At 44.0% G+C, this 12,311-nt stretch overlaps 1 protein-coding gene across 1 annotated transcript in view; it reads left to right on the forward strand.

Moving 5' to 3' along the window:
* Nucleotides 1-1,266: 1,266 nt before the first annotated feature.
* The window catches only part of KLHL2 (kelch like family member 2), a 61,125-nt gene continuing 50,080 nt past the window's right edge, over nucleotides 1,267-12,311 (forward strand). Inside the window, exons 1-3 of the mRNA XM_075709191.1 lie at nucleotides 1,267-1,289; nucleotides 4,334-4,459; nucleotides 8,915-9,021. Coding sequence (XP_075565306.1) covers nucleotides 1,267-1,289; nucleotides 4,334-4,459; nucleotides 8,915-9,021 — 256 coding nt within the window. The remainder of the gene's footprint in view (nucleotides 1,290-4,333; nucleotides 4,460-8,914; nucleotides 9,022-12,311) is intronic.

A 12,311-nucleotide genomic window follows, 5' to 3' on the forward strand; every position in this document is an offset into this window, starting at 1 on the left:
AAGATTTAGAAGTAACTTACAGAGGTTTAAGTACAGTAAATTCTTCTCAAATACCCCATGTCGGAAGTCGCCAAACGTAGTATTCTTCATTACTGTTTGAATTAGTGTCACTTAGAGACAGGTGTTTGAAATAGATCCCTGTCCTGTTCATGTTTCTTTTTACTGTTCTGCGTCACATTAAAACACAACTCAAGTACTTAATGCTAAATGTCAGCGACGCGATTGTATGACTAAAGGCAGGAGGGCAGCTGCTTCAAGCGGCACAGTCGCTGGACAGTTCTGCTGGACCGGATCAAATAAAGGCAGGCGAGATACAGGTGGTCACAGCGAACCCGAGCACCTGCGTTCAACTGCAGCACCCCTCTTCGCCCCAATGCACTTTTGGGGTCTGCTTCGGCCCCCGCTTGAGCTGCAGCCACCCGCGCGAGCTGGTGTCGGGCCAGCTCCTTGGGACGAAGCTGCAGACGCCCCTCCACGGCGTGCAGACGGGGGTGGGTCTTCTCACCTGTGAGCACTTCTGATTTTTTTTTCCTTATGAAGAGTCCTGGCTCCGGGGCCTAGAGCACCCCCGCCACCGCACGCGAGCGCCCCAGGCCACGCTGCCCGAGCTGGGCGCTCTGTGGGACCCGTCCCCGTGTCGGACACCTCGGGGTGCAGCTCTCCCGCCCCGCCCTCAGCCGCCGCCCCCTTGGCAGGTGGGAGACGCGCACTGGGGTGTCCCAGGCCCGCGAAGGGCGTCGGACCCAGGCTCACCCCCCTTGAGGGAGACGCTCCTTCCAGCACAGGGGCACAGCACCGACTCGCCCGCCTCTGCCTAAGGGCCGGGGGCTGCCCCGCCGAGAGGCAGCCGCCCGCCCCGCAGCCCCGAGGGCGCGCAGCGCAGCGCAGCGCACCGCCCGGGCGGGAGGCTCCGGCGTGGGGCAGCCGCTGCCCACCGCGGGCACCGGGGCCGCCCGAGGGGCGACGGCCCCTCCGCCCCTCACGGCAGCCGCCGCCTCGCGGGGCCGGGCCGGGGCGGGCCGCGCGCCCCCCGCCGCCCCCCGCCGCCGCGCCTGCGCGCAGCGGCCCCGCCGCCGCCAACGCCCTCCCGCGGGCGGGAACCCGGAAGTGGGCAGCGCCGGCGGCTCCCGGCGGGCTGGCGGGCAGCGGGGGCTCCGCCGGGCGGGCGCAGCCGGCACCCCGCGGCGGGGGCAGCGGCGGCTGGCATGGTGCTGGCGGCAGCGCGCCGCGCCCGCGTTGCACGGAGGGAGCCCGAGCGGAGCCGCGATGGAGATGCTGCTGCCGCCCGTGTGAGTGCGGCGGCGGGGCGGGAGGGGAGGCTGACGGGGTTCCCGCAGCCCGCCGGGGCGGCGGTGGGGAGCGCGGCCGCCCTGCCGTGGGCCGGGGGCGCGGGGCCGGGCCCAGCCGCAGAGGCGCGGAGCTGAGCTGCCGCCGCGCTCCGCAGCCCGCCCGGCCCGTGGCGCGGCCGGCCCGCCCCGGCCCCTCGGCAGCGGGCGGGGAGCGGTGCCCGCGGGGAGCCCCTGCCCCGGCGCGGGGGGACCCGGGCCCGGACCCGGCCGCGGCGGCGCCGGGCAGCGCTGGCGGGAGGCCGGCGGCGGAGCCCGTGAGCGACGGCCGGGGGCGGCAGCCGGTGCCTGGCGGGCCGGGGCTCCCAGGGCCAGGGCGGCCGGCCGGTGGCTTGAGGTGCCCCGTCGTGCCCGCTGCGGTGCCGCGTCGGCGGGGCGGGCAGGGGCCGGGGCCGGGGCGGGCAGGGGCCGGCGGGCAGGCTGGGCCGCGGGGGAGCGGGCGCGGGGCTCCCCGCGGGCGGGCAGGGGCTGCAGGCACCCCGGGCTGCCGGCACCCCCTCCCCGCCGCCCTCCCCTGGGCCTGCCAGCGTGCGGGAACGGGCGCTTTTTTTTTTTTCCTTTTTTTCTCCCCCCCCCCCCCCCTCCCCCTCACTCCTTCTGCTTCTTCCATATGTAGTCCCAAATTACTCCCTGTTTGACTCAGCAGTCATGCTCATCACACTCTTGGTTTTCTGGTTATTTAGTTAAGCATCTTTTTTAGTAGCAGCACGCTAGGCAAGCCACGTATTTCCAGCTGCGCTTCGCTTGGGTTCCTCCAGTATTTTATATGCTCCAGGTCAGCGTAGCTTCATCCCGCGCCTTCGGGAGGTTGTGTTTTCAGGTACGCTGTGCGTGAGGCTCTTGAGAACAAACCAAAGGAAACCGGTTGCAGACCCAACTGGTGAAATGGTAGGAGAGACTCCAGTAACTTCAGGCAGACTAGCAGTTCTCAAAACAGAAGGCATATGACTGACGGTTTTGTAGGCTTCATTACCTTAAAACAAAGTCATCCTTTGTGACAAACTAATGAAACTTTAGCAAATGAATCTACGCTTCATAGGAACTCCTTCATCTATCCAGGTTGCTTGGCAGCGCTTTACAGGCAACTCTGACCACTTTTTTTCTTGCATATCTATACGTGATGTGTATATAGCCTGTATACGAACGCAGATATGTACACATCAGTAACCGATGGATTGCTTTGGGACGTAAGAAGGTGCCATAGCAGAAGTGTTCTTATCTTGGACTTGATAAGTCAGTGGTATAATTAAAAGCTGGGTCTCTTCCTCACAGTTAGTCTTTGGTCTTTTGAATGTTTTCTGTTCTGTGCATAATTTTTTTGAATGCTGATCACGATATATGCCACATCATTTAGAAGAGTAATGTTCAGTCTAAAGGAGTTAGCTAGATAGGGTGTCTTTTTTTTTTTTTTTTTACTTCCGTACAGCAGCATGTGTATGTGCTCTATAACATATAACTTGATCCCCCTCCCCCCCCCCCCCCCCCCCGATGCAAAATTGCTGTCTGTTACGTAGTCACTTTCAGTAATGAGTTGTATCATTTTCAAAATTGAGCATGAAACTTCTAATTCATAGCAGTTTCATGGTACAATGTAGCAAGTTGGTAGCAGTTGAGTTCTGTAGATGGACCTTACTTTGTTAGCCAGTGTTTTACAGAGACTTTTTCTATTCCTTTGTTGCTTGACGCAGTTTTGTGCTGTTTTGCTCCAAAATTTTGTAGCTAGTTTTGGAATCGTGAAAAGTAAAGCCAACTACTTTGCTTTGCATGTTGTTGTAGTACACAGAATATAGAGTTCTAGGTTAAAATCTTAAATTATTGTTGATTTTTTCTTTTAAGCTTCTTTAGACATGCCCAAATAAAAAGTTTTAGGTATGGTAGAAGAAAGGCTGGAATTATGGGAATTCAATTTGACTATTCTTACCTAACAGCAAGTAAGATTGAGCTTTCATTTGTAATTAGATCTCTGATGTACCAGGGTCGGTTGCCCCACCAAGTTACTTCAGTGACTTTGCTTATTTCTAGCTCAGAGGTTCAGGAGTATGGTTACAATAGTGCAGGTGAAAACATCACTGATGCTAAGCATTTTCTAAGTACTACAACAATATAATTTGCCTTATGAGAATAACATTGTGATTGTAAATGGAAAACTCATTGGCTTGGCTTGGCATGGCATGAAAAACCCACTTACTGTTTGGACAGTCCTGCTGACTGAGGGGTGTACATCATTTTTCTGCAGAAGTTAGTGTCTGTAGAACTTGGGTATTTCTTATAGAAAGAGATAATTGTAGACAGAGCTAATGATTTTTCACACTGCTTAGTTTTTCTTTTGCTATTTTGGGTGGGTTTTTGAGAGTAAGAAAAATTAAGAGGTTGGTCACTTTTGCTTTCAAAGGATTGAGTGATCTGCAGAACTACGCAGTTTTTCTCACACTCACCAATGTCTCATGCTGCTGCTGGGGAAAGCCTGGACAATTAGCAGTCATTGTGTGGTCTTCCTGTCAGAGATGAACTGGGAGCTGCATGAACCAGTAAGGGAGGTCCTAGTGGAAGGGCAAAGAGTGGTTCTTGTCTTGCAGGTGGTGAAGGCTTTGGGAGACTCAGGTGATGGATGCTGCATTCTGCCATCGATCTGTACAGACACCAGGCTAAATGTTCCCGAACCTCTGCTTCTCCCCTCACTTCAGGGTTTATTGGAAATGTTCTAGGGTGTGATCTTCATGTTTTCCTTAGCGGAGATTATTGTTAGCCCTGTGAGTGCCTCTGTCAACATCACTAATGTTGGTCACCAACTTGTCGCTTCCTCAGGAATTCTACCTACTCCTCCACACTGTTGGTAATAGAGAAACCAAAATTGCTTGGAGTAAAGAATAAGTTGAAGTGCAAATCTTCTCTTCCTCCCCAAGATGAAGGTGGAGAAAATAAGAGTGACAGAACTGAAGATTATACAGAAGTATTAACTCTCTTCTTTTCTTTCTCTTTCTTTCCAGATGTACCAAACTTTGCCATCAGAAGCCCTTGGATCTGAAAGACGATAACACCGAAATTCACTGTCCTGTCACAGTAAATCCGTGGCACATGAAGAAAGCTTTTAAAGTTATGAATGAATTAAGAAGGTATTATTTCAATGTATATATCTGCCTGGAGTCCATAATACTTTTTTACTTTCATTTGCATTTATTAAGTTAATAATAATAGTTTATTTATTAAGAACATGCAGTTCCAGAAGTGTAGCTGATGAGAAGGATTAAATATACAATGAAGTGACAGCTGAATGATAATCATGTGACGATAGCTGTAATGTGTGCAGTATGTTTTTGCCCCTCATAAGTTAATCAAAACTAGGTTTATGAGACTTGAAAAATACTTAGAGGTTGTATTTAAGGAGTTACAGCTACTGATCCTGTCTTGTATGTAGTTGATCCTGGATAGATGAAAAGTGACTCTTTAGTTGAGCCTAAGGCTCTTCGTATGCCTGTTGTTGATTTTTGTGGTAGGCTGCGAACTGGAAAAATGTTAAAATTTTCTGGTCTGGAGATGTAGGTCACAGTCTAACAAATGTAAACCAACTGACAGTACACTTTCTTTTTTTAAGTTATCTTTTGGTTGTCCCCTGGGAGAAATTTATGAACTTCCAAATCAAATGTTGAAAGTAACTTTTCTGAATAAAGTTTTGTAAGACCTTGAGTGATACTACCATCAGTTTCAGCACAACTAGGAGACTGGTGCTGATGCTGTTCTTAGCACCCATATTGATTTATTTTCTACATATGAGTAGGTGAGATGGTGTTGAAAACTGTGACAGCTGGTAATTAGAGCTCACAACTGAGCTCTGGTAATTAGGACTCACAACTATCACTGGCAGTAACTCAGCTTTATAACTAACGGCAACAATGGAGAAATTAAATAAATAAAACACTTCTCTAGCATAGACAATACCGGAGGGTGTGAAAATCCTATAGTCCTTTGTTATTTCCTGTATAAGATTAAACACTGGAGAGGCTTCACCTGAAAGACAGCAGCTGATACCCTATTAAAGTATACCTCTGCCTTTCGTCTTTACTGTTCCGTATGGGTAAATCTTTAATACTATGGTAGATACTGTGATCAGATCAATGTATTTATCTGGCTGTGACAGTTTGTACTGTACTGGAAGATTGGAGAAAATAATATGCTGACTATAAGTGACTTAAATCCAATTCCAAAGACTTCCATAGTCTGACTATAATGGGATAAGAGCAGAGACTATTTTTCCTAGTATGTCAACAGCCTTGTTACCTTATGCTGGAAGGACTGATACTTGTTGCTTCACCTTGCTTATGCCCTTGACTTTTTCAAGGATCCTAGTAACCAGATTCAGTGTCTCAAGGAGTGTAATAGAGGCTGGCTAGAGCCAGTAGCCATGACTTCCTAAGGATGAGCAAGAGTTTAGATGAAGAAACAGTTTCCCAGAATGAATCTTAGAACAGTTCAGAAGTCAGAAACCTTACCTGCATTTTGTTGTGTTGCGAGTTAAAAAAAAATATGTGGTCTTCCAGCAGAGTGCATTGTTGAAGGCCGTGGATTATTTTCAGAATATACTTTAGTTTCCATGGTTACTTACATTTGAATTGCTGTAGAAGCAACTTGAGCAATTTTGTCTTACATGTATAAATAGTTAAAGTTGGAACAGGAGCAGTGCAATGCAAACCTTAACTGTAGTTCTTATTTAGTAAGGTAGTTGATGCAGCAATGTTTATTGTTTGTTTAAGCTGAGTACAGCTTTTAAAATGGTAAGTGCTAATTAGATAAGATTATAAACATTAATATTTGCATTTATTTGTTTGAAATGATAAACTGAAATATTTTGGAAATGTTTCAGAACTCATTACTCTAAATGAAGACCTAATATTAATCAAGTAAATTATATTTTTGATTTTATTGACTACACTTTAAGTGGTTTCTATCTCAGTAGTTCTCATTAGTGTAGCACAAGCAGGTATTTGCCAGAGAGATACTCTCCAGAAAGTGGATAACTAGTGGAGAAATCCTCTGCTTAAGCATCTAGAATATGTTGGTTTTGGAATGCTTAAGTCTGTGAGTTTATATTACATTTTTGGCTGCTGTCAGGTTGCCTGGTTCTATCAGCTCATAAGAGTGTTTTTCTGTGCCTTCAAATTTTGATAAATTTGAGTAATTTTGTCCTTGGTAGTTTTTGTCATTTCATTACTCACAGTCACCTCGACACTGAGTCAGAGAGATCATTAGGATAGCTAATTAGTTCTTGACATATGAAGACATTACTCTCTGATGCCTATCTTTCCTCATCATTATAATTTGCTTTTATCACAATGGAATTTGACCTTACCTGTATTTGTTAAAATCCTCATTCTTACAAACAAGACTTCAAAATCTTTTGAAGAGGGGGGTAATGACCTTTCTCTATATAAACCAATGAAGAATAACCTGCAAGCTGGTAAACAGTTATTCTTAAATCTATGGTTTTTTGCCCCCCCCCCCCGCCCCCCATTTTCTCACTTCCTTTACCAAGATGGTGTACCCCACTGGCTCTATTCATTCCGTCACTCTGTACGAGCAAATTAGTACAATATTGCTTCAGAACCCAAGCCTTTCTAAAATAAATTGGTGTGCCCTCATGAAATGAAGGTGCTGAGTTGCTGTGGAAGCCACAAGATGCTTGCAGCAGAGTATATGATTAAGTTTATAAGCTTGTTTGTTTATTCAGTAGTTTATTTAGCTTGTCAGCTTTGTAGTAACGCAGAGGATATTCATTCACCTGATGCAGTTCCAGACTAGAGATGTATCCGGACTAACTCTAAGTTACTATGTCTATATATGCGCAATGTAATTAATTAGCTGGAGTCTTGCATTGATGTAATTCTGTTGCTTCTGGCTTCATTGTTATCTTTGGTATTTCTATGCAGCTAAGTATAAAACCTTTTGTTCCTGTTGACAGGATAAGTGCAGGTGTCTGAAAAAGCTGGGTATCTGATGACCTCTTATGTGCAGCTTTCCGTTTCAATTTTTTTTATAATAAATGTAATGGTTGTTTTCAAGCTTCTCTGAATTGTGTTTTTCTTCTGAGTATGGTCATTACCTTATATTGTACATCTTTTGATAACAGGCATATTGCAGGCTAAACTTAGGAGTTTTAGATAGTTGCTGTAGGTATTAAGAGCTGAAAGGGGGAAAATATTCTAATGCCAGGATTGCAATATGGCCCCAAAGGTTAGTTGTGGCCACAAAAATTTTTGCTGTGTGACCTCCACAAGGCCACCTTACTTGCGGCTGTGCTCAAGGAAATTGGGTGACTGCAGAGGCTGATCACGGAGTTTTCTTTGGACTGAGGTGAATATCTGAGCAGTTTGGCTGAGAGCTCTAGCTCTGTCAGAGCAAAATGCAACTGCTCACCCCAGTCTCTGCAACAGCTCTGCATGGCAGTTGCAAACTATCAGAAAGTCTGCACTTTAACTGCAATACATATTCAGGAAAGGTGAAGGTTTATCTTTGCAAAAGTTCTGAGAATAGAGATCACCAGGTTGACATACAGGTCTAGCTCCTTCCCTAAGGAATATGTTCTTTTAAATTGTACCTTCCCCTCTTCCCTTTCTAGCTCTGAGTTTTGTGGACTGTATGCTCCTTCTACAGGGACAGTGCTAGCATGAGAAGGAACTAAGAGGCAGCTGTGACTACGGCTATTTAGATGCTGGGAAATTGCAGCCTTTTGGTATTGTGGTGTGGGTCCCCCCTTGCTTTCCATCTAGCAAATTGGATTAGAAAGAGTATATGGTGTGGTGGTTTAACTGGAAGAGGTATATCCAATATCTGTAAACTATTGCATTGGAAACACCTGTATTAGAAACAATTATAAATGAGATGTTGCTTTATTACAACAGAAGAGGGAGGAAATATGTATTACAGTCACAAAGGACAAGAATGCAAATGGATGTAATGAAGATAAAAAGCCAGGCAAGATATGAAGTTAACCATAATAAATTCTAAACTGGTCAGAGCAGAAAAAATAATTGCTATTGTGTGCATGGGCTGTGTATGAAAAATGCTGGGAAAACAGTAAATATAGAGATGATAGAGTAGTGATTTTGAACAATTAAGTAGGCATGAGCTTCCAGTGTAATGTGACATAGGCATCACAACTGAAGTTTGGATTATTTTGTTATATGTGAAGTCTTGTTTCTTACCTCAATTTTTTAGTGTTTGTCTATATCAAATTCTTTTTTCTATCATAGTTATTCAAAGAGGTCCAGACTTCCAGTGAGAAGGTTTATAAATTGGGTTGATACAAATTTTGGTTATTCAATGCAGAAAACTCCTGTGCAAGAAGTCACAATTCAGTTGTTTGATTTTTAGAAAGTTCTGTGTACCCAAGCACCATCTGTAATCCAACTGAGTAATAGCCACGTGGTTGTGTAAGGCATTTAAAAACAATGCTTCGTCAACATTGTCTGCCTGCCTCTTTTGAGGGCATGGGAAAAGAAATTGTGTGTGATATTATATGCTTTTCTGTTGTAGTTCACTTATGTGAAATTGCCTTCTCTGATATTTCTAAATAGTCAAAACTTGCTGTGTGATGTGACGATAGTAGCTGAAGACATGGAAATTGCAGCGCATAGAGTTGTGCTAGCCGCCTGCAGCCCCTACTTCCATGCCATGTTTACAGGTACCAAATGTTTCAATACTTACTATGTTCTAATCCAATCCAACTGTAGAAAGCACAAAATTAAATGACTTTTGCTTTTTAGGATCTCATTTAATTTTTAGATAAGCCAATAGGAACATTTAGGTTTCTTAATAAATTTTTTTTGCAGTCTAAGGACATACTGGCAACTTGTTCTTTGTTAGCATGATGAATGCTTTAAAAAGTTGTCTTCATTGAAACAAGTTTTTATGTTAAGTAATCTGGGAATGGAAGCGTTGTTATACCCTTAAGGCTCTAGTAATGTCACTTGTCCAAAAGAAGGTTAAAATAACTTTCATGTGAATTTTGGAGTAAATTATGTCCTTTAACAACTATTGCTGCTATGTTTTTCAGACCCTGAGTACTCTAGGCTGTTAGTAGATATGAAAGCTTTCTGTGGCTTTGGCAGCCTATAGCTGGAGTGCATGTTTCGGTATTTTTAGGGTAATTCTCTGTGACAGATGTACTCTGCATCATTGCCACAACCATTCTGTGCAGGCTTGATTCTGCCTCTGCTCGTTCCGTGCTGGCCAAGTTACTGCTTTGCTGCTACAACAGGAATGCTGAAGGCTTGCGAGGCTAAGATAGGTTCAGGTTCGTAGGAGCCTCCAGCTGAATTCCTGTGCTGTGGGTTCCATAATGGCTATAAATCGTGTTGAAATCATGTGGAATTCGGTGTCAAAGTGAACATGCTACTAAATGTGTGTTAAACTTAAACATCTGAAGTTTTGTCTGTTCCTTCTCAATCTCGTGCCAATTTGGTAGTTCATGTTGACTGTCTGAAATTAAAAGAATTCTCTGCAACGTATTGCTTCTGACCACCAGCTCAGGTGGAGGCAGAAATGTGACTCTTGGCCTGCCAGTGTACAAGCAAATTGGAGTTTTAATGACTTAATTGTATGCAAATGGAAGATTGATGAAATTTGAAATACTGTTGTGTCCTTGGGAAGCAGCTGATTATTCTTGATTTTATATGCAAATATTTTGACACAACCAAAGATAGAAGTGGAGTTGCTACCAGCAGCAACAATGCTTTTAAATTCAATATCTATTCCTCTAGTAATTCTTCAAGTTTGCATTTGTGGTTGAGACAAACATTCCAGGTGACTGATACATTCTTTTTTAATTTTTACTGCTTTCTTTAAAGTTAGAAGGAAAACAGCTGCTTTTACAGTTCCTTTTCATCACCTTAGTAACAGAGAAACACAAGTCTCTTAACACTAGTTCTATATTGAAGATTAACTGTTGTTGACTGTCACATTGAAAATATTCTTTACTCAAAGTATAAGTTTTAGATTATGCTTTCTGTGGCAGACAAGACATTTCTGCTTGCCCCAACTGTCCCTTCTGTGGAGAATTTTATGACTTGTTAAGAGTGCCAGTGCAGTGGTGTCTGTGGCTGCTCTCCAGATGGAATTCCTGAAATCTTGGTTCTTTCCTTGCTTCAGTCCCTTTTAAAATTTTTTGCTTGTTTTATGTTTTTACATGTAGGTTGTTTTTGACCCTCAGTGGTGTGGGAGGTGGGAAGGCTCACCTGAGTAATGGGTGGGAAGCATTTTAACCCATACATCTGTGGCAATGTTTGTGTAGTTGGTGAACCAAATTGGTGGGAGTTTAAATAGAATTCAGCTGTGGCTTCAAGATTTGTCAACAGATTTTATACTACTATCATAGGCTGCTTTCAGCAGGGCCCAGCTGTGGTGTTGGTACATTTCAGTCATTCCCAACAGAGAAAAATCCTGAAGTTCATCATAATTGTTATCTCCATGAACCCTGTAATTCATGCTTCTCGGGGGTATTTGTATTCTCATCCAGTAATCTGCAAGTTCAAATAAGCAAGTTTGATCCCTCAACGAGCTACAACCAAATGGAAAAGTATCTTCTTCCATCCAGAATGAAACAGTGACTGAAAAGACAGTAAAAAAAATTGCACTTTTATGCTTCAGGGTTACTTCTTGACCAGAAGTTATAAGCTTCTATCTGGACACATTTGCAGGTTACTTCCATCTTTCTCTGAGTCATTAGGTATGCAGACTACTATGCAGGATGGGGTATGGCATTAACTGAGATCAAACCCTCTGCCTGTTTGTTTGTTTTCTGTTTCCACGTGTTGCAGTGGTAGAAGTAGCCCTATTAAATAACAAGAAAGAAAAACTTACTGCATTAAAGTTAATAACAATTACAAGTAGAGGGAAAAAGAAAGATTAAACATCTGGGACTATGTTACCAGGAATAATTCTTCCTTCTGTATACAGTGAAATTCTTCAGAAATATGTATTGTGATCTGAAATAAAAATGCTTAAATGATTAGAGGAAAGGATTATAAAACAGCAGTGAAGGGACACCTCAGTGGCCCTAGGGCCTGACTTGGGATGAGGTTTAATTTTCTCTTCTGCCAAGGCAGTTATCCTTAGAGAATTACTTGCTCTCTTGGCTTCCATTCACCATTTGTAGGATTCTGTTAAAAAAGAAAAGCCTTCCTTTCGTTACTTTGTGAGGAACCATATAAGCTTTTTAGATAGCCTTTTAGTAACTTCAACTCAATTAGCGCTCTGCTGCTCCTGCTTGGGAGGTTGGATCAGCTCAGTGCTTTCCTTTCTGTTCATGATATGCTTTCCTTTCTGTTTACGATATGTTTTCCTGTCACTAGCAACTGTGTGGAGATATGGTGTTGCAACTTCCCAGTCATGAACTGAGTTCTTCAACAGGTTGAATTCTAGACTGAGACTGCCTAGTGAGTGAATCTATGGTTTCCTGAATATGATCTGTCAGACAAGTCTGGATCACAAGAGGACTGATTTAGAATTGTAGTAAGACTGCATGTCCGTTTAGTATGAAAGGTAGAAGCAAGTCTTTGGGTTTGGGTTGGCCTTTTTTTTTTTTTTTTTAATATTTTAGGCTCTGTTGTTAAACAGAGAAGGTGCCTATCCACGGCTATAGAAGCCTTGACACAACATCTGAAAACAAACCTGAGTGCTTGCAGAATATCAAACTCTACTCTCCCACACACACAATTTTCCAAAAGGACCACCTCCACAGCAGCTTATAATAAATAACTTGCAGCATGCATGCTCTGAAGATCAATAGGTTTAATCTGTGTCAAACTGGAAGTAGAAACTTGGAATACAGGGCCCTGCAGAGAACACGCTGCAATAATCCTTCAAAGGTGTAGGAATATGTTTCAGAAGAGCAGGTGAAAAAAGAAAGTTCTGCAGGGGCTGGATTTTGCTGCTTTTTATGTAGTTCATCATCATTGCTTTCTGGAATGCTAG

This window comes from Pelecanus crispus, chromosome 4, assembly GCF_030463565.1.
Source record: "Pelecanus crispus isolate bPelCri1 chromosome 4, bPelCri1.pri, whole genome shotgun sequence".
Lineage (NCBI taxonomy): Eukaryota > Metazoa > Chordata > Aves > Pelecaniformes > Pelecanidae > Pelecanus > Pelecanus crispus.